The sequence below is a fragment of the Argiope bruennichi genome, chromosome 5, assembly GCF_947563725.1.
Source record: "Argiope bruennichi chromosome 5, qqArgBrue1.1, whole genome shotgun sequence".
In the NCBI taxonomy this organism is placed as follows: domain Eukaryota; kingdom Metazoa; phylum Arthropoda; class Arachnida; order Araneae; family Araneidae; genus Argiope; species Argiope bruennichi.
The window spans coordinates 18,768,852-18,790,916 of NC_079155.1; the positions used below are offsets into that span (position 1 = coordinate 18,768,852).

A 22,065-nucleotide genomic window follows, 5' to 3' on the forward strand; every position below is an offset into this window, starting at 1 on the left:
TTAAAAAGAAATGGTTTGTCGCAATTGAAATAAAATGCATAAGAAAACTGCAATTATTAGTTGAATTTAAAGTTTTCTTTTACTGATAAATGCTTCACATCCATAGTTACTTTCTTTCATTCCATCTGTTTATGGCTCCTGTAAAATGACATAAAAGTCTGTGCACCAATCATTGTCAAGGATATTGGCACCCCCATAAAGAACAAAATCTTGTTCAGTAGCGAATTCCCTTCTCCCACTATACTTGAGCTATGTGCTCAGGAGGGTTCATGTTGTAATGTTCCCTGTTTCTCTCACCTGATAATTGGCATTCCGGCCAGTTGTAACATCACCTTCACCCCCACACAATGTTAAGTGCCTCCATATTGCGAGATGGGGGATCCTTTTCGTCAGTAGAGTCATTGGGTGTGATCATTAGTTGTTGCCAGATAAAGAACAACATTTATATGCTTCATCGTTTCAAAGAGATCCATCATATCTGTAAGAGAGAAGAACATCAAAACAACCAGATGTTAAACTTTTTTTTCCCATTATGAATGGACTCCGCATCTTGGTATTCATCCCTCAATCACCAGCAACCATTGTAGTTAAGTGTCGAAGTCAGGTGGACTTTAGCTGGTGTTAGCGGTGAATTAAATATAATTAAACTGTGTTCCGGAAGGGTCAGCTACAAAGAGGAATCATTAATAGACATTCCTATGATCGTCTGGTGACCATTGAGGAAGCATTGCTGAACAGCTGTTGGGTGATAAGGAGCTCAAATGTACCAATGAGAAAATGAGAGACAGAGATTTGATGGAAATAAAATGCAGTATTTTTTTAAGAGGAAGAAGGAGAGGGCAGTTAGTGACATGGAAAGAGTAATCGGGGAGACGTGAGTGAGTGTTCGAAGGTATTCCTGATTTTGTGAGAAGCTCCATGTGATTTGGGTTTCTGTATTAAGATTCACCCGATAAAGATTGGTGGGTTTCTGGAGCTACCCCTGGAGTAGCCGTTTGAGCTAACAGCCTCTTAACATTTTTTATTCTCTGAATTGATCAAGGAACTATTTCGTGATTAACTTTCAACTTTTGTGTGAATTTTGTAAATAATATTAACCTAGATGAAAACAAGTTGTTTTTGTTTACATATATAAGGCTGTAAATAAAGGAATTGCTAGTTATGCTACTGTCTTATTTGATCAGTCAGTATCAAGACGTTATAATGCCCAACCAAGGCGTTTTAATGCGAATCCGGGCTCATAGGGTTAACAGGGAAAAATCACCCAAGTAGCATATTCTGACTGGTCTACTATACTTTTAATTTTTATATTCACAGATTCTTCTTCTTCTTCTTCTCTCTCTCTCTCTCTTTTTTTTTTATTGTTGCTGCTGTTTTAAAGAAAAATGTTATGTATTAACTTAGTTTTTTTTTAAATTCAATATTTAGATTTAAAAAGTAATCATTCTTAATTTATTTCTTAGATGTGATCTTATGCAAGCTGAATGGAATCCTGAATCAAATATTGTCACTGTTTCAAAATTAAAGGTAATTATTGATTTGTATGTTGGCTTCAAATCGTATATGTGATAAAATATTTCAACATCTTTTTTAAAAACTGTCTTTCAGTTTTAGCATTTTTTTAATTTTATACTTAAATAAACATGAGTATCTTATGGTTTTGTTTATTCTTAGGGCAAATTTACTCAGCATATGGGGCGCTTGATAAATGGAAAACATGTGTTGGCACCTGAAGAAGCAGTATTCCTTTTAGAAAATGTAAGTGTGCTGGTATGGATTAAAATTAAATAATTTTATAATAATTCTCATTATGTTGTACAAATAAAATGCAATGATGCCTGATTATTTAATATTTTAGAACTGCATCGAGATTTTGCATAACAAAATACCAATGAGTACGGAAGAAGCATTTTCCATGATTCTGAAAGGAAATTTAGCCCTTGAAAAATATGAAGTATATTCTCATTTTTCAAAACTTGGTTTTATTGTTGTGCGTCATCAGGCAGAGTAAGTATAATTGCTTATATCATGCTTATAATTTAAGTTAAAGAGTTAACAACATTAGTTAAGTAAAAAAAAAAAAAAAAAATACTTAACTACAAACATGACAAAATATATTCAGTATATGGTGAACATTTATGGAGAAATAAATTTATATAATTGATTCCTTATTATTTTTGATTTTATATTCAATAATGGCCATTTTTTAAGGCATAAATTATGAGAATATATCCTGTTAAAGAGAATACTGAGATAATGGATATTTATAGTTTATCTATTAAAAATTATATTTTGTAAGAATAGCAATTTTTAAATTTTATTACTTAAATATTTTATATTTATTGACTGGAGAAATTATATATTTCAATTCAGGAAACAATTAATGGACTTCTTTTTCCAAAACTTTTATAAAAGAAGGTTTGATTAACAATCTAGTTTTATGTCCAAATAATTAATCAGTTCATTTGTGAGTGTACACATTTGAGAGGGGAAGGTATATGTTGAGTTTTTCAAAAATTATATTAAAAAAATTTGAGCTTTGATTTCTATTTGCCAAAAAACAATGAATATAGAGAATATACAATATCTCTTGATTTAAAAAATCTTGCACTTGCTCATCAGAATTAAATCCATCTTAATAAATGATGATGTTCATTACATTCTTAAAAGAGGAAACGGTTCTTTTTTAATTAGTAATTTCTGAAAGAGTGATTAATTGATTTCAAGTGTTGTTAATTTTAAAGACTGTGGAAAAAATATAATCACAAGGAAAATACAATGTAAAAAATAATTTGATTTATTTGAAAATATGAAATAAAGCAAAAAGAAATGCTCACAATCTTGCTTCGAAGTTTATATAAAGATGCAGTGAAAAGAATTAAGGTATAGATAACTTTAGGAATTTTCTGAAACTGATCAGTTTTACATAATGTTGCCAATAAATATTTCAATTACATTATTTTTTATTTATTGAACTAGTTTTCTATATGTTATTAAATTATGATCCATATGTATTTAATCAGTTTGAGAGTATCAGAATCATGAGCATAGAAGCTATAAATATTTTTTAATGTTGCAGTATGAAAACAGTAAAAATTAAAGCTGGTGGGAGGAGAATTCATAATAGCCCCTCCAGTAATAAGTTCAAGTAGTTAAAAAATGGGATTTAAAAAAATACTTAGCATAAATCATACTTGCCAGATATGATTTCTTGAAATGAAGTGTATTTGCAGTAATTTATTCTTTGCTAAAATATAAAATAAATAAATTTGTGAAAAGTTAATCATTTCTGATTTATTTGTGAAGATATCTATTTCAAATCATTTCTAACATTTATATTTGCTCCCCATTTTTTTTTCTTTTTGTATATTATTCTCCATTATAGTTTTTTTTTTTTAAATGCAGATCATAAAATACTATTTATTATTTTGAATACCTATATTATATTATAAATTCTAAAGTAATTATTATGTACTTAAATGTCTTTTATAGGGCAGGTATAACTGAATATGAGAAGGAAATGAATTTACATAAATATCCTGTGCAAAAAAGGCATCTTAAAGAACCTGCTGAGGGTGAACCTAAGAAAAAGAGACTTACATTTACTGGAGCTCTTTCTGGAGATGCTTCTGAAGAAAATTCAGCAAATGTTACTGAAAGTGAAAATAATTTTGTTTGTCCAATGGAAGAAGCAAGTAGACCTGAGGAAAATGAAGAGATTATTGCTGAAAAAAATGTTGATAATATAACAAATGTGCAACCTAATGCAGATGAACAAAATGATAATGGGGCATTTATTGATAAAACTATGGAAGATACTCAGCAGGATGTAGATATGATGAATCATACTTCAATGAATGACCCTGTCCTTGAAGCAAGTTTAAAAAATAATGAAAGTGAAATTTCAAAAGAAACGAATGCATCCCATGACTCCATGCCATTTGAAGGGAATGGAAGTGTTGCTGAAACAGAAAAAAATACCAACACAATTGGAGAGGATTCTCAAAATTTTAATGAGTTGACGGAAAATAGCAAATTACAGAATGGCCTTTCTTTGCAAAATAATGAAAATCGTGACCTTTTGGATAGCAATTCTCAATCTTCTAAGTTTGTTGATGTAATGGATGTAGATACAGATGCAGAAACTTCTCGCAGCACATCTGAAGTATCAAGAGATAATTTTGATTCAAATCTTAATGTGACATCTCAAGATTCATGCATTTCTGTGAGTAATGATGACAATATGATTGGTGATGCTAATCATGATAGTAATTTTGATGTTTTGAGTATGAGTGATTCTTCTTTGGTGGATGAGGAAGAGGTAGTACTAACTATAGATGCTGGATCTGCTGATAATCCTTCAAAGGAAGATGATGATGATGATGATGAGGTAACACTTATTGAAGTGACAAAAAAAGAAACTAAACCACTAGCTGTGATTGACTTATCATCTGATGAAGAAGAAGCAGAGGCTGCTGAAGCCGTGGATGTTGTCGATGATGATATTACAGTCCTTGAAGAGTATCCCAGCCCATCAACTAGCAGGCCAATTTCTTCAAGGGAGGTTAATTCAAAGAAATTAAATGGTTGTAAGAAGGAAGAGGAAGGTGCTGTTTTTACAAGCTCAAAATTAATTCCTCCTTTAACAATCCAGTTTCCAGATTTATACAAAAAGCGTGTTGTATGTGTAGCACGACCTCCTTTTCATCTCTTGCCAAACAATGTAAAGCCATCCAAAGAAGCATATGTATTAAATCTGAAACCTAAGAATTCCTCTTTTAACAACAGAGTTTGGAACAGTTATCGAGACATGCAGGACTATCAACGACAGAGACGTCAGAATAGGCATCAGAATAATATCCCTAGAGATCAGTCTTTTTCAGGATCACAGACATGGCATGATCGAAATTCTCGAAACAATGACAGATTACACAGGTCAGGTTTTGGATCTGATCGAGTAGATTCACCCGATGTAAATTCTAATTCTAGAAGTCATTTTGCTCCTCCACCATTAGATTTTAACAAAAATTCATTTCCACCAAATTCTTTCCAGAATAATTTTTCATTGCCAAATCCGGCAACTATGAACTGCGAATTAACTATAAAGGAAAATGCTAATGAGAGCATGGTTAGCAGCAGTAGTCAGTCATCTCATTCTAACAACTTTAGTTTCTCATCTGGCATACCTAATAATGCTTTAATGAATCCCATGATTCCGGTTAATCCTAGTAATTTTATGGCAGGATATCAAAGAAATGCTTTCAGTACGAGTAATGTGTCTCATACCCATTTTATGGCTGAATTACAAAGAACTTGTTTTACTGTGGCAACAAATGTATTGTCCTCGATGCTTAACAGAAACACTCCCTTGTTACCTAATCCACCATTGTCTATGTTTCCACCTTGTCATTTCAATCCAAACTTGTCGAATGGATTCAGTAATCCTCCCAGTATCCCAAGCAATACTGAGTATTACTCCATGCCACATCACACTTTCGGTGAGCAGCGTAGATTCCCCAGAGGCAGGTCTTTTCCTTGTCGTTATCGAAATGTTAGTAATAAACGATCATGGAGTGAGGTCAGATCTGCAGTTCGCTTCTCCAACGATGATAGCGATGATGATGATAGTGATATTGAAGAAATGCCTATTGGTCCCAGAGAAATAATATGGGAAAATAGGGAAATTCGTTCTTTGATTAAACCTGGTGTTCGTTATCCTGTTGGTAAGTAGCTGTATTGAATTTGGAAAATTTTATTTTTCATCATATTACTGCTTTTTTACTGAATTTGGTTCCTAGAAATATAGTATTTTATTATTGTGAAACATATTTTTGTGATTTAATGCTGAGCATCTTAGTTATTTTACGATGGCAGTGCTATCATTTTAAACACAATATAACCCCTCCTTTACACTTTTTAAGATTCAAAAAGAAGAATAAATAGGGTGAAAGTGTAAATAACAGAAATTTGCTTACATAGTATAAATTATTTAGGAAAAACAGATAAATCCTTCATAAATACACATTATTATTATACACCTAATACTTGGATCAAATTATATGCAATGTAAATGAATTTCTAATACTTTACTTTCAGAATTCTGTTTACTGTTGAGAAGGATTCTTAAAACATTGCAAAATCTATTTTTATTGTTGTTACCATTGATAATATAGATATTAAATTATCTAAGATCGAAAAGATCTAACATTTAAAGGATAGTTATTTGTATTATTAGTATATATAATTGTCTACAGCTGCCTGTAATGCGAGATGAGGACTTGTTCACATTGATAAAATAATTATTTGACAGCTGGTAAGAGTTGGATTGTGTGTATGGGGGGGGGACTGTTTGGTCTAGTAGAAGATGGATATTTTTAAAATCTGCTCCTGAAAAAATGTATATGTTTTTGAAACTTTCAGTCATCATTCTTCCATAAAAGAAGTAAATTTGTTTAATTATTATCATTTATTCTTGCCACAGAAAGGCTGTAGTGGCCTGGTGGTAAGGTCTCGGTTTCTGAAATGGAGGTTTCAAGACCCAATTCCACCAAAGAAACGTCATATAAGCAGGTCTGATGCTTGTTGAATCTGTCGGTGCCAAATGTTCTCGTGCTGGTGTGGTGTGGAAATTTAGAGATGGGGTGCCAGCTGAGCTGTCGTCCTCATCATCGATTGTGGCTCAAAATTACGAGGTCCCTTCCAAAATTGCCCTGATGTTGCTTTAAAATGGGACAACGATATGACTAAACTAAAATCTTGCCAGAGAAAGAAGGCAAGCCATTGATTTGTTGAAACTTATTTTTCTGAGTAAGAATTGCATTGGTTCTTTAGTTTGATTCTCAATAAGGAAGATCATTCAGTGGTCTTTAAAATTGGACCTCTCTTTAAGATTTGTGAAGTTTGAATTATTCTCACCAGAGAAAGAGAGAAATCATTGAAGTTTTGAAAATAATTGGTGATGTTGATGATGAACTTTGGAAAATGGAATTTTGCTAAAGTTTGGAATTTGTTATCCGGTTCAATACCAGACCAAATTCAAAAGGTCTCTTTTAGATTTTTTTTTAATTGTACATTTTCTAAATAAGTCAATAGCTGAATTCTAAATTATTTGTACAGTTTTTTTTTTAACTTAAAAATCATTTGATATTGAATTTAAAAAAAAATTCAGAAGGATAAAATTCTGTCTAAGCTCAGTTATTTATTTATTTATTTATTTTTTTTTTTTTAAATCATGGATAAATTTGGTTATGACGTTACAGTGTTCATGTGCTTTGTGGTAGAGAAGATCCCACTATAAGAAAAGAAAACTTGATTTATTCATATTTATGTCTAAAGAATGTAGAACATTATATATACAGGGTGTCTATAAATGATGGACCCGATTTTAAAAAATCATATTTTCAAAAGTTCTCGACTGAATAAAATAATTAATACTTAAAAATAACGAGAAAAGCACAAAGTTTTTTTTTTTTGTTACCAACAGATAGTTTTTTTAACCTTATAAATGTTCGGTATGGGACCCTTTTGTCACACGGCATACGTCCAATCGATAATCTAGTTCATTCCACACATTTTGTAACATGTTTCTGGTAATGTTTTGTAATGTTGCAGAAATGCGTTGTTTCAATTCTGGGAGTGTTGGCTGTACGAAAACACGGTCTTTCACGTAACCCCATAGAAAGAAATCGCATGGGGTTAGGTCAGGAGATCTTGGTGGCCATGTTAATAACGTTAAATCATCGTCACCCGCACGGCCTATCCATCTTTGTGGAAGCACATTGTTTAAGTAACTACGAACCGTCAAAGATCAATGAGGAGGTGCTCCATCTTGTTGGAAGATAAAATCGGGACTGTCCTCAAGCAGTTGCGGAAATAACCAAATTTCCAGCATGTCGAGATAATTGTCACCTGTGACAGTTTTTTCATCGAAGAAAAAAGGCCCATAAATTTTTTCACATGACATTGCACAGAAAACGTTTACTTTGGGTGAATCTCTTATAAACTGTTGAAATTGATGAGGATTTTCACTTCCCCACACTCTCACATTGTGACGATTAACATGTCCTGATAAATGGAATGTCAATTCATCCGAAAATACCAATTTTTTGGCAAAATTTGGATTTTGTAATTCCATTAGCATGCGTTCACAAAAGTCTAACCGACACACTTCATCATTCTCTGTTATTTGTTGCAACAACTGTAAACGATACGGTTTAAACTGTAATTTTGTACGCAAAACTTTCCATACCGATTGATGTGGCATTCCTAATTCTCGGCCGGCAACTCTCGTCGACTTCCGCGGGCTGCGAACAAAACTCTCCCTCACCTTCTCCACTGCGTCGTTCGTAAGGCTTGGCCGGCCGCTGCTTTTCTTTTTGCACAAGCAACCTGTTTCTTTAAACTGCTTGTATCATCGCAAAATGCTTTTGTTAGTTGGTGATTCTTTACCGTATTGAATTCTAAAAGCAGGTTGAACAGTAGTAGTCGAAAAAACCCTTGCGTACTCCAACACACAAAAACTCTTCTCACTCAATGTCGCCATTTTGGGCTTCTTACTCTCAGCGATCGTAAATGTGCTGTCATCTGTTAGTAACAAAAAAAACTTCGTGCTTTTCTCTTTATTTTTACGCATTAATTATTTTATTCCGTCGAGAACTTTTGAAAATATGATTTTTTAAAATCGGGTCCATCATTTATAGACACCCTGTATATGTGTGTGTATTATTTCTTATGCACACTTTCTATAGATTGAAATTTTCTACTAACTTTTTTTTATTAGTTAACCTGTGACAATCATATCCAAAAAAAAGTTTATTGTTATCTAGATCTAATAACAAATTTAGATCTAGATGAGTGTATTTTCTACTATTTGTAATAATAGCTACCTTTGCCAGAATACTTATTATGAAAAGTGCTATACATTTATCTAATTTTTTGTCAGTACTTTTATACATAAATTATATCACAGAAAAAAACTAGCAAAGTTTTAAATTTTTTTTTATTTATTTTTTTTTACCAATACTTGATTCTGAAATTAAATCTTAGTTGAAAAAAAAATCAAAGATTTCTTTAAAACTGAATTTTCATATCTTGATCATTATTAATTGGGGGGGGGGGTCAACATGAAATCAGTAGAAACAATGAAAATGATTTCACGTCAAGGAAAAAATATTGTAGAACTTTTAAAATAGAAAAATTAAAAGATTTATCCTGCAAAAAACAAACAAAAATTGGTATAATTAAAAAAATAATTTTTAAGTTGATAAGAAAATTATTTTTATGCTATATTTCTAGAAGTTATAGCATGAAAATGTTAAAATTTAACTTAATTATTAACTGAATTGTCTATTATAACTAAACTTTTTATTAACTGAAATTCTAAAGAAAATTTCAAAAATAAAAAAATTTTGAAGTATACATTTCTATCCTCCACAATATAAACAATTCACTCCCAAGTATCCAGTCTAATGTGGTGGAAGGGCAGGCCAAATAAATAAATAAAAAAAGCTAGATAGGGTGGAGTTCTATAAACTCATTTCTTTGCCCACCAATACCAGAAGACAAAGTTTTTATACTAAAACTCACTGTTATAATACATATTTTCTCACTTATTGTATACAGTGTCCTGCATTTATCTCAAACCACATAGAATGTTATTTACGAATACTGTGCTGTTTTAATCAGGAACAGCAGCAATAATTGAGGCTTGTTAAACACACAAAACAATGGACAACTAGCAGAACACTGTTCTTTCCCTGACACAACTTTGCACGCTACATGTAAAAGGATTGTAATTCACGACTGCTTTCAATGCTTTGGCAATGTTACCAATGCAATGCCTTGCCTTCGTCATTTAATTACGATACAAGAAAATTTGGACAAACCGGATTTTCGTGATTGTACTGTATATGCCAAATTTGGTAGTTGTAGGACAAATGGTCTAGTCATTAGATTGTCAACACAGATATTCATTTTTCTTTATTATTATTATAAATGAATAGAATGAAGAGTAATATTTTATAAGAATGTTGAAATATAGTCATTAGATTGTCAACACAGATATTCATTTTTCTTTATTATTATTATAAATGAATAGAATGAAGAGTAATATTTTATAAGAATGTTGAAATATAGTCATTAGATTGTCAACACAGATATTCATTTTTCTTTATTATTATTATAAATGAATAGAATGAAGAGTAATATTTTATAAGAATGTTGAAATATAGTCATTAGATTGTCAACACAGATATTCATTTTTCTTTATTATTATTATAAATGAATAGAATGAAGAATTCATTTTTCTTTATTATTATTATAAATGAATAGAATGAAGAGTAATATTTTATAAGAATGTTGAAATATAATGTCTGGTCTCAATTTGGTGGTTCATTCAAGTGTGTTCATTTTTAAACACTGTTGCTCTTTTTTGTGATATGTAAAAATCTAGACAAAAGGGTAACAAAACCCATAACACAATAAATAGGACATTGTGAGGCTTCTAAAACGGTATGATATATTGATCAAAATATGGACGAAATAATTTATAAGGGAAGTCATTAAGTGCAAGTTACATAAAATGTTTAATTGAAAGTTTCTGTAACCTCTGATTCTCACAAATCAACTAACTCTTAAAAAACTGGGCAAAATTTACCAATGAACATCAATTTATATATTCATATGCAATTTGAACATATTAACTAAAAAAAATAGATATGGGTAAAACGTGGTTGTGATTTTCAGCATTAAAGTTATAAATCTGCATTAAATTTTGGATCAGATTTAATGGATTAAATGTATTTTATCTGTATATTCACCTTTGAAAGTCATAAATCTAAAGTGCAATGGTCTAGTTCTAAAATTTTATGCCTACATCAAATTTTTCACCCAATCCATACCCTCAAATAGGTATGAATTTTCTGTAGTTACTACAAAAATTAGTTGAAAATTATTGAGTTACGGATATATTTTGAAATATACGGGAAATTGCAGATACCAAAGATAAAGATACCTTCTTTGTGAATCTTTGCACACAGCATTTTTGGTAGTAAAAGAATTGGGAGCATTTGGTGGTGGTGGTGGTGGGGAGCAGAAACTTGTTCCAGTATGAATATACAAAACACTGGAGATGCCTGTCATTACAAAAATGTATATAAGAATTTGTTATGATGTGAAATTGATTAATGATGAATTAAGAAACATAAAAGTGCTTGTTATTTAATGAAACAAAATTGTATATATCTAACAAATAGTGTTAATATAGTTAAAGAACAAAATTGTGTTATATGTTTTTTAATAATTTTATTTATATATTTAGTTAATAATAAATGTCTATTAAATAATTGTGAATAATATTTGAAAATATTTGTTTGTTGACATTTTCTGAATTATTGATATATCCATCTAAATTAAAATGCTAAATTCTTGCAGCGGTATTTTGCTACCCACTTTGTATGTCTGCTCAATAAAAGTATGTTAGTGATACTTTTATTGGGGTATATTTGGGGAAATCTAGGGGTAACCATTCCCACTGATTACATTTCAAGATTAATTTCATTTAATAGAAAATAAGTGCTTTTCTATTATTAAATTGCCTTATAATCTTTATTTTTTTCAAGAAGTAAAGCATTCCTGGATATTGATAATATCAGATATAAGTTTTAGTCCATTTAATAGAATTGTTTAAATGATACTTTTTAAAAATTTATTCTTAAATTATGTTGCATAATGTTTAAGCGACTAAATGTACAATTAATGTTATTTGTATTAATTTATATTAGGCAAAAAGACTATTGATTACAATTACTTTAAACTATTTGCTATTTAAAGTAACAATAGGATTTTAAAAGTCTTGTTTGATAAGATTTCGTATTCATGATATTTAGTTGAACATTTTATATTTTTGTAATCTTTGTGCTTTTGTGTGATGATTTATTGAATTTTTTTAAAGAAGGAGGGCATTTTTTGGTATAAATAGAAATATATTTTGATGTCATGACAATGTTTTTAACCTCCATAACTTAATAGGTTCTATTTGAAGTCATGCATCTTTCATTTTATTAATATATGCATTTTTTATATTTCAGCTGGTGTGTTTAAATTTGTACAAATAACTAAGGCAGCCAGAGTAACAAATAAATATCATTATCCCGAAAGGTAAGCATTTTTATTTGAATCAATTATTTTGTTCTTTCAAATTTACCAAATTTTGTTAGAATGAGCCTTCCTTATGAAATATGTTCAATTTACAATTTCTAAAATATACTTAAAATATATTTACCAAGCAATTAATTTAATCAGTTTAAATATAAAACAAGTTATTAGTTCAAGTTTGAAATATTTCAAACAAAAAAAAAGATAGTCATAAATAAACAAATTATAAACATTTTTACCCTTGCCTTAATTAAACAATATAAGATTAATTAAATAGAATTTATAAATAATAGTTTGTGCATAATTTGTTTTAAACAAATGACATATTAATCAAGTGAATATTCATGCGAGTCCTTTTCAGAAATAATATTGAAATAATAATTCTTTCTACCTAATTCTCATTCTAAAAGAGCTTGATGGTATTTTAAGTTATTTGTAATGTTTTAGTTGTTTTTCACCCTATTAAGCACTGCATCAACATATTTTCAGAGAAATAAAATAATGGAAAAAAAGTATAAAAATAGCAGTTATATAAAAAAAAATTTTTTTTAATTAATTAGTATTATTTGTTTATAATCAATTTTTAAAAATTTCTTTATACATAGAAGCTCCTTTTTTCTTTTCACAAACGTGCTTTTCTTCCACTTGCAGAAATTTAGTTTCTATCTATTAGATATCTTTGTTTAGTTTATGATTCCGTTAGTAACATTATAAAAATATATTCATGCACTTGGGTCATTTATATGATGTATAATATAAATTTATTTTAGAAAATAATGTACATACATAATTTATATTAGAAATATTTAAAATCTAATTTTGATCAGCAGATAATCAAATCATTCATTTACAAAAGTTTGATTGACCTCATTCTTGCATTCAGTGGAATTAAGTGTAATAATTATTAGAGAAGAACAACCAATTCAGAAATTTTCAAACTATTTAAAGACCCAGATAATTTTTAAGGAACTTAATAAGATTGGATAACCATTGAACCGCTAAAAAGGTTTTTTTATGAAACAATTTTGCTCTTTAAAGAGAGGTTGACCAAAATTTAGGTGTATTGATTGCCTGGGAAAAGACTTTAAAACTATTTAAGTGACAAATTGGAAAACTTTAGTTAAGAATAGGATGGCATCGTATATAAAAATCCTTCCTCCATTTGAGGCTGTTTCTCCAGTGAAGAAGAAGAATATAAATTTTTAATTTTAAAGCCACATATGAAATTTGTTGTATTTCAGAAATGATACAAATTCCTTACAGTTTTGTTTGAAGAAAATTAAGGTTATTTTGAAATGAAAATTCAGCAGATAAAATTTGACAATTTTAACATTTGATAATTAATTTTAAAATTTGATAATTTTATCTCCTCTCTCCCTCAAGACACGCTTCCATTTCCTAACCAGCTCGATAATGCTCGACTGAAAATGAGCATAAAAGAGGTTGTAATAATTGATTTGCAACATTCATCTTTTTTACATGTAATTTGTAAAAATAATTGATCTCATAAAATTTTTTTTATTTAAATTACATTTTTAAAAAACTACCCACTTATATTATTTTTTTCAAAGTACTTTCTGTAATTTTTAAAACAAATTTTATCTCTGACAAAAGAAAAATGAATGTTTAATGAACCATATTCTTTTCTTTCTTTTTTTTCATTTCGTGCCAATAAAGAAGATTATTGTATAATTTTTAAAATTATAAAATTTAGATTAAATATTTGAATAGAAAATCTTTACTGTAATTAGAGAAAATAAATGATACAGAATTGAATGGTGTGTGGCAGTAATTTATATATTATGCAATGTTTATCATAAAAGAATAATGTTTTTAATATAGTTTATGATGACAGTTCTTCCCCATCTTTTGTAGAAATTAAAATATTTTTGTATTTTAATCTTTGGATTGTCTTTAAAATTTTTTTTTCAGATTTCTTCCTAGTACTTCTCGCCTAGAAATTTACTTTGATGTTTATCCTCCTGGTTTCACGTATAAAAAGACTCGTCCACAGATTCCAAAATATAGAGTTGTGATTGTAAGGTAAGTAATTATGACTTATTAAAAACTAATATTTATTTCTGTAGAAAATTATCATAGTAAGAAATGATTAATTATTTTGGCTTTTCTTGAAAATTCTGTTTTTATTTTTGGAATTCTTAGTAGTTTTTTTAATCTGTGCAAACTGTTCTGCATCAAAAATGCATCAAAAATCTGCATCAAAAATGGAATTTTGATGCAGAATACCAAATCATATTTGAATCAGGATTTGTCATATTTAAAAGGAAACTGAAATTTTTCTTGAAATATGCATCTTCAGTTTCTTATAAAGATAGAAAATATAAATCTTCTTATGGTGTAAAAGATTAAGAAATGGAAAATTTGCTAAATAGAATATTTTTTTGCTTCAAAATAATTGAGGAGAAACAATGGAAGGAAGAGGGTGATATCTTATGGGATGAAATAAATACAATCCAATTCTACTCTATTTTTTACATGTTGTTTAGCGATTGATATATTGTCTAATTTTTGTTTTGCAACATTTTTAATGAAAATTTCATTCAAATATTCTTCAGGATTGACTGATACAGCCATCAAATTTGACACACAGTTATTTATATTATAAAAAATGTCAGGAAGAAAAATGTTTTCTTAATTTTAATGAAACTTTAATCGGAATATTAACTTTTTCTATTAATAATTTTGGAGAATATTTTTGAACAAAAACCATTTTCACGTGTCTTTAGAATTCAAACACACGCTTTGAATTAAAAATTTTCACTTTCAATAAACTTGCAAAAAAGTATTTTGTATAATAATACTTCTCATTTGTTTTAGTTATTTCATCTGTACTCATGATACTGCAGTAGTATATTGAAAACATTTTTTGAATGCACATTATCATTATTGTATAATTAAGAATAAAACTTTCTATTATATAAAAAAATTTTATATTAACATTGCATTTTAACTGCTTTGTGATTGGTAGATAATGACTCACCTGATATTACCTACATTTAAGGTTTGTTTTGCCAGTATTGTTTGAAATATTTAATGAACATTCTTATTATGTCATAGCAAGTATTTGTATTAACTTGACGGTGAAATGGTGACAAAGAATTAAATGTAAAGCTTGAACCTTTAACCAAATGAGTTTAAAACAGTATTATTTGTTATTTATACTTTTAGATATATCATTTGTGATAACACTGATAAATAGCTTTCCGATTTTTTTTTCTTCGAGGAATAGAAATTTTTTGTCTCTGAATTAGCAATCATCTGAATACCTAAGCAGTACATGTGTTAAACCTGTATTGTTTTTGAAATAGTATTGAGGCGTTTAGCAATATCAGATGAAGAAAGACAAAGCGAGAATCTGTCAATTTGAATAGAAAGGCTGATTGTGAAGCTACTACATTGGTGGCAAAACTTGAAAAATTGAAACAATATTTAGATATTGTAGATATATATTTTTAAAAAAATGTGTTCATTCTGAAGATTTCAACTTTAAATTGGGATTAGGCTGATTGACAAATATACATTGTCATCATTTCTTTCAACTCCTTCTGTCTTCCCACCTGCAGAGCTATGCTTAAAGCTAGACTGCATTGTAATGTTTTTGAGAAATTTGTGCAGGAGTGATAGGTTTTGCTATAGTTCTCAGTTTATGGTCAGAAAGATTGATCATCTAGGTAAGCATGTTGAAATGTTGACAGTCACAGCAAAAGCACAATTATTCATATACCAGGTATTACTACTGATTCAAAAAAATGATGTAGATATCCCATTTATATTGAAAAGGTTGTAATTTCCAGTGAGATTAACTTTCGCCATGACGATCTGTAAATCACAAAGTCAGAGTTTTGACAAAATTTGTATGATTGTTAACTCTCTTGCTGCGTAATTCTTTTATTAAAATAGGTTTAAAAATTGTGAAACATTTTCTTCCAGACATCTTTGAACTTTGAAAAAAACACTCAAAAGGCTGTAAAACATGCTTGTACATTTTGTAAAACCATGGATAGCTAACACTATTTGTTAACCTAGATCTGATTAAAACAAGGAAAGCTAAAATTAAAACTATGAATGGGAAAAGAGCTGGTTTCACATCTAAATATACGGAAAAATGCAACCCCCCGGAAATCGCAATTTTTGCTACTTCTACGTTGCCCGTGGAAATCACGCGATATGCAATAAGATATGGTTAATGGTCAAAATGAAATACTTTCACATGATCAATTATATATAGCATTATTCAGAATGAATCCAGGCAAAAATAGACAGCATTAAAAATATTGTTTTCAAAGTCGCTCTTATCTAGTAAAATTTATTACATTAATAAACATCTTTTAGCGGTTTTAAGAAAGTTTTATTTAATTTGTTTATTTTTTTTATAATTTCATTTTTTAATTCTTCATTCATACCAAAATAAGTTATGATCATATGATTTCTTCTGCTGAATTTTATTTAATGATAGAATATTTCTTTTTGTAAAAACGAATTCAGCTTATTTGTTCATGTTATTCAAAACTTCTGTTATACATGAATGAAAATACAATTTCAATCTCCTATGAATTGTGGATTTTCTGTGGAATTATGTCTTAAATCCATTAACTTTCTGAACCTTATAACCTTATCAGATTCCGATTTGATAAGGTTATTTCGCCAAGCCACTCCTGTCCATGATATAATTAAAAGTTACAAGTTAAGAGGTTAAAAGAAAATTATTAGGAAAAGGATTTCTATTTTCTAGCATCATATTTAAACATGATAAATATTATGCTTAAAAAGGCAAATCTTCATAGACTTTATAGACCAAATTATTGCTAGCTAAGCTGTGTGGACAGAATGTGTGTTCTGTGAATTCTCAGTTGATGCATATTTTCGAAAGCCAGTGAATGAATAAAGGTTAGAAGCTTGATAGAAGGAACTATTTCCTTCCATCTTTCATATGAGACTGCCATCATTTAACCCCTTCTGGTAAAATGATGAGTATAGCTCGTCATTAGTTTTTCATGCCATGTAGCAAGCACAATGATGAGCTGTACTCGTCATGCGACTAAATTGACTGTTGAATATAATAATAAATCCAGTTAAAAAATTTTAGTGTACTGAATCTGGCAGCACTTTTATTTCTTATGTTGATATAATAGATCACTATTACATATTGTTTGCCATTAGATTGTTTTGGTACAATTTACGGCCAAATTGCTGTTAATCAGTGGACTTCATTCTTATAAACATTTGGTGTGAACATCGGTCTTACTAAAGGAAAAACAAGTTGTGAAATAAACATCGTAATGAATACTATGAATATCAAGGTGATTAGAGGGATTTAGAAAAATAAGAAGAAATAAGTATACATTTACATGATACTGATAGTAAAATATTATGAAGAAGATAAAAGCGTGCTGTGAAACTAACAACAGATTTTAGAGAATGCTCTGAAGTCGTAGACACTCATCAGAAGAAGGGATTTGGAAGGAAATAGATAATGTGCCTGAAATAAAAAATATATTTAAAAAAATTATGGATGTGTCTGGCATAAACGCGACAACCAGGCAGTCATCCAAAATCCTTGGTGGTTTTTAAAGAAGTGTTGAATATGAACATACGAATTACAATTATATCCATACCAATAATATAATTTTAATTAGAAATATATAAAATTATAAAATACACTAAATCTTTTAAATAAAAAATGAAATGGTTATATCTTACACAATTTTTTATTATTAAATCTTACTGGAAGGGGTTAATTAGTTAGATATGTGTATCATTGGGTGTCTAAAATATATGTAGGTTCATTAGCACTTCCTGACTTAAATACTCATTGTTGTGATAATATTTTTTCTTTGTGTAACAACTAAGCTAAAAATGAAATTTAAGTTCTCTAATCTTTTTATATAAATTTATATAAACTTTAATATAAGTTCTCTAACCTTTTTTGGGGGGGGGGGGAATTGATGCTGGATTTTACTTTTTTGTGTATTTTTCTAGAGCCACTGATCCCATGCCGAAATATGTTGACCTTGTTATCCTTCAACGGAAATGGAATGATGGTGCCACTCTTCTCATAGCAATGAATGATAATGGAGATATAAGCTTGCAATCTTTCAACAGCGTTGCTGTACCAGCGCTGACACCTCATGAAATCTAATCAGTCATCTCACTGTTATCAATTTGAACATGTACAGAAAATTATTTTAAGGATTCTGAAGGCATTTCTTTACACATAACATTAAAATGTGATAATTTAGTTGTACAGTTTATGTACACCACACCACAAACATATTTGTATTCTCATTTTATTTCATGGAATGCTAACAGCGATTAGTGATATAGATCAGCAACTGAGAATATTTAATGTGATGTCTAAGATTTGATGTTTTGGAATAGTCCAAAAAGATTTTTATACGATGTCTTTTATAGACTTAATCATTGTTTTTAGTTTCTTTCTAAGATTGAATTCTGAATAAAATCTTAAACGACAATAATAATAATGAATTATAATAGCTGAAGCAAATGAAATTATTATTAGATGTTTTATTATTAATGAAATATTTTTCTCTGCAAAAATGCAATTATCATTCAATTTATTATAATTTAGACTTGCCCTACTGTTTTTTATGTATACTGTGAATCAAAATTGTTGTTGAAGTCTAAATTATAAATCAGTGTCCAACATGGCGCTGAATTACTATTTTTCTTCCCTTCCCCTGTAGCAATTTAGGAAACAAATAGCAATTCTCTCTTTTCTTTTAAATGGTCCAAAAGGGATTATTAAATATTTTGAAAGAACTTTTTCCCTCGAGTTTCCTGGGACTTAGCCAACTTCCATTTCTTTCAAAATAAACATGTTTTTTTTTTTTCTCCCCTCATAATAACTAAAGATACTCTTTATTTTTAAGATCAAGGTTCTTGTATTGCATTTAAAAGAGGGAAAACTCAGCCATATGTGTATATGTTGTCTGTACATCAGTTTATAAAGAATCCAGAAGTTGTTTTAATTTACCATTTTACAGATTGATTTATTTCCATATCAATTTGTTGATCAGAACTGTAATTATTTGTTTTAATTTAACTTAGATGTGGTTTTAAAAGAAATTGAATTGTATAATATAAATAAGTAGGGAGAGAGAGTTTTGACTGTAATTGGTTATCAATTTGTTTTCATCTTTGAAGTGCAACACTACCTCTGAGTGTCTCTGGTATTGTTCTGTAAAGTGTATTAATTTATTATACTTGTTTATTTGCTGTTATTGCATTTTTGTGTAGATATTTTTCAGAGTCTGGATGTAATTTTGTGGTGCAAGCTTGGTTAAATAAGGCTGTTGCATCTGAAAGTATAATCAAACCTGGCAACCATTCTTGAATTTTTTTTAAAGTAATGCATGGTTTGAGATGCCACCATTTTCGGTTATTAATTTGTTTAGAGAGTAGAAATCCTTATTTTATTTTATCGCTTTAAAAGTGAAGGTTTAATTTCTAAAAAAACCCAAAAAAACATAAGAATTTTTTTTCATATAAACTTTCTATTGTGTTTTTGATTATGTAATTAAGATTAATTCAGTATTAGTGCTTAGTATTCACTTCTCTATGAGATTCAAAAGAGAGCACTGTGCACTGAATTTGATTCTGTTGTTGAAGAAGCTGCTGCTGTTGTATATCTATTTTTTTCCATTGTATATATAAAGTGTAATCAAGTCAAGGACCATTTTTATTTTTGTGAATAAAATGTAAATTGGCTTACAAGAATAAAAGTGTTTAAAATGTATATTGATCATTTCTAAAGAATTCATTTCTGAGTTTATTCATTACTAGCCGCTTTGGCGACCAGTCGGTTCGCCAATCTTAATGTTCGTTTAAATTTTAATAATTAAATATTTTACGCAATTCCTACTTTAATAGATTCTTCATCAAAATATTTTAAAACTTTAAATTTTGATAGTCATATAATTCATTCATCTATACTTATAATAAAGCTCAGTGTGTGTGTGTGTGTGTGTGTGTGTGTGTGTGTGTGTGTGTGTGTGTGTGTGTGTGTGTGTGTGTGTGTGTGTGTGTGTGTGTGTGTGTGTGTGTGTGTGTGTGTTGGCGCTCTACAGGCCAGGTCATTTGACATAAAGCTACCAAATTTGGTACATGTATACCTTAGAGGTCGGGAATGTGCACCTGGGGTCCCTTTTTTTGAAATTTTAATTAGAATTTTAATTATTAATTAAAAACTAACTTTCCCGCCAAAAAAATCTTCCATTTTCCCCACCGCCAACTTTTCCGCCAAAATAATCTTCCATTTTCCCCAACGCCAAATGATTTAGGCTTTAGTTGTTTTTTTCTCCCAACAGTAATGAGGCTAGGGTTAAGATTTTTCGACGGATTATTTCAAACGATTCTGTTTATTTTCTTAATGTTTTATGCATTTAAAATTGAACATTGTTAATTAATCCATGTTTCAGATTCATTCTGAAGTACTTTTGAATTAAAATAGCACAGAATAAAGGAAATTAAAAATGTGTAATCTGCATAGCGTTACCCCAACTGGAGTAGAAAAATTCACGCATTTGCGTTACCGTAAAAGGCGAAGAAAATTCACGCATGCGCACTGTGTTCTGATTGTTAGCATGGCAACCATTATCAACGGACGATTTAAATTACTTTTAGGTTAGTTGTATGCTTTTGTAAGTAAATTGTATTTATGTTAGTTATGTATTTTTTGTATATGCTTATAGTTTTAAGTACGTCGATTTTTAAGTAGTTTTTTTTTAACCTGTTTTCAATGATTTAAATTATTTTTAAGTTAGTTGCATGCTTTCGTAATTAAATTGTATTTATGTTAGTTATATATATTTTTTATATATGCTTATAGTTTTAAGTACATTGTTTTTTAAGTAGTTTTTTAAACCTGTTTCCGACCGATTATTTTAAACGATTCATTTTATTTTCTGAGTGTTTGATGCATTTAAAATTAAACATTGTAAATGAATCGATCCATTCATGATGATTCTGAGAAAATTTTGTTGACAAATTCTTGAGATATTACATAAATTAAGAAAGATATTCTTTAGTGCCCATAAAGTTTAAACGCTCAGTGACTCTATTATCAGTAATCATATTATTAAAAAAAATGCTTTGTTTCAGTAAAAAAATATTATTATATTAATTGCAGATTAATCCTTTACACTTTAATTTAAAGCATAAATTCTACGAGGGGTAACAGAAAATTAGAGAGATACATATCACGTTATGACTGAAGGCCTTTATAATATTATGAGTGAATTATATGACTATCAAAATTTGAAGTTTTAAAATATTTTGCTGAAGAATCTATTAAAGTTGGAATTACATAAAATATTTAATTATTAAAATTTTAACGAACATTAAGATTGGCGAACCGGCTGGTCGCCAAAGGCGGCTAGTAATATTATAAAGGCCTTCAGTCATAACATAATATGTATCTCTCTAATTTTCTGTTACCTCTCGTAGAATTTATGCTTTAAATTAAAGTGGAAAGAATTAATCTGCAATTAATATAATAATATTTTTTACTGAAACAAAACATTTTTTTATAATATGATTACTGATAATAGAGTCACTGAGCGTTTAAACTTTATGGGCACTAAAGAATATCTTTCTTAATTTATGTAATATCTCAAGAATTTGTCTACAAAATTTTCTCAGATTCATTATGAACAGATCGATTAATTAACAATGTTTAATTTTAAATGCATCAAATACTAAGAAAATAAAATGAATCGTTTAAAATAATCGGTCGAAAACAGGTTTTAAAAAACGATGTACTTAAAACTATAAGCATATACAAAAAATAAATAAATAACATAAATACAATTTAATTACAAAAGCATGCAACTAACCTAAAAATAATTTAAATCAAGAATCACCCGTTGATAA

At 29.1% G+C, this 22,065-nt stretch overlaps 1 protein-coding gene across 1 annotated transcript in view; it reads left to right on the plus strand.

The window, feature by feature from the left end:
* LOC129968635 (uncharacterized) overlaps nucleotides 1-19,930 on the plus strand; it is a 29,278-nt gene extending 9,348 nt beyond the window's left edge. Inside the window, exons 3-9 of the mRNA XM_056082731.1 lie at nucleotides 1,464-1,527; nucleotides 1,675-1,758; nucleotides 1,859-2,007; nucleotides 3,493-5,723; nucleotides 12,087-12,156; nucleotides 14,086-14,196; nucleotides 18,154-19,930. Of these exons, the coding sequence (XP_055938706.1) occupies nucleotides 1,464-1,527; nucleotides 1,675-1,758; nucleotides 1,859-2,007; nucleotides 3,493-5,723; nucleotides 12,087-12,156; nucleotides 14,086-14,196; nucleotides 18,154-18,313 (2,869 nt within the window). The 3' untranslated portion in view covers nucleotides 18,314-19,930. The remainder of the gene's footprint in view (nucleotides 1-1,463; nucleotides 1,528-1,674; nucleotides 1,759-1,858; nucleotides 2,008-3,492; nucleotides 5,724-12,086; nucleotides 12,157-14,085; nucleotides 14,197-18,153) is intronic.
* Nucleotides 19,931-22,065: the final 2,135 nt, after the last annotated feature.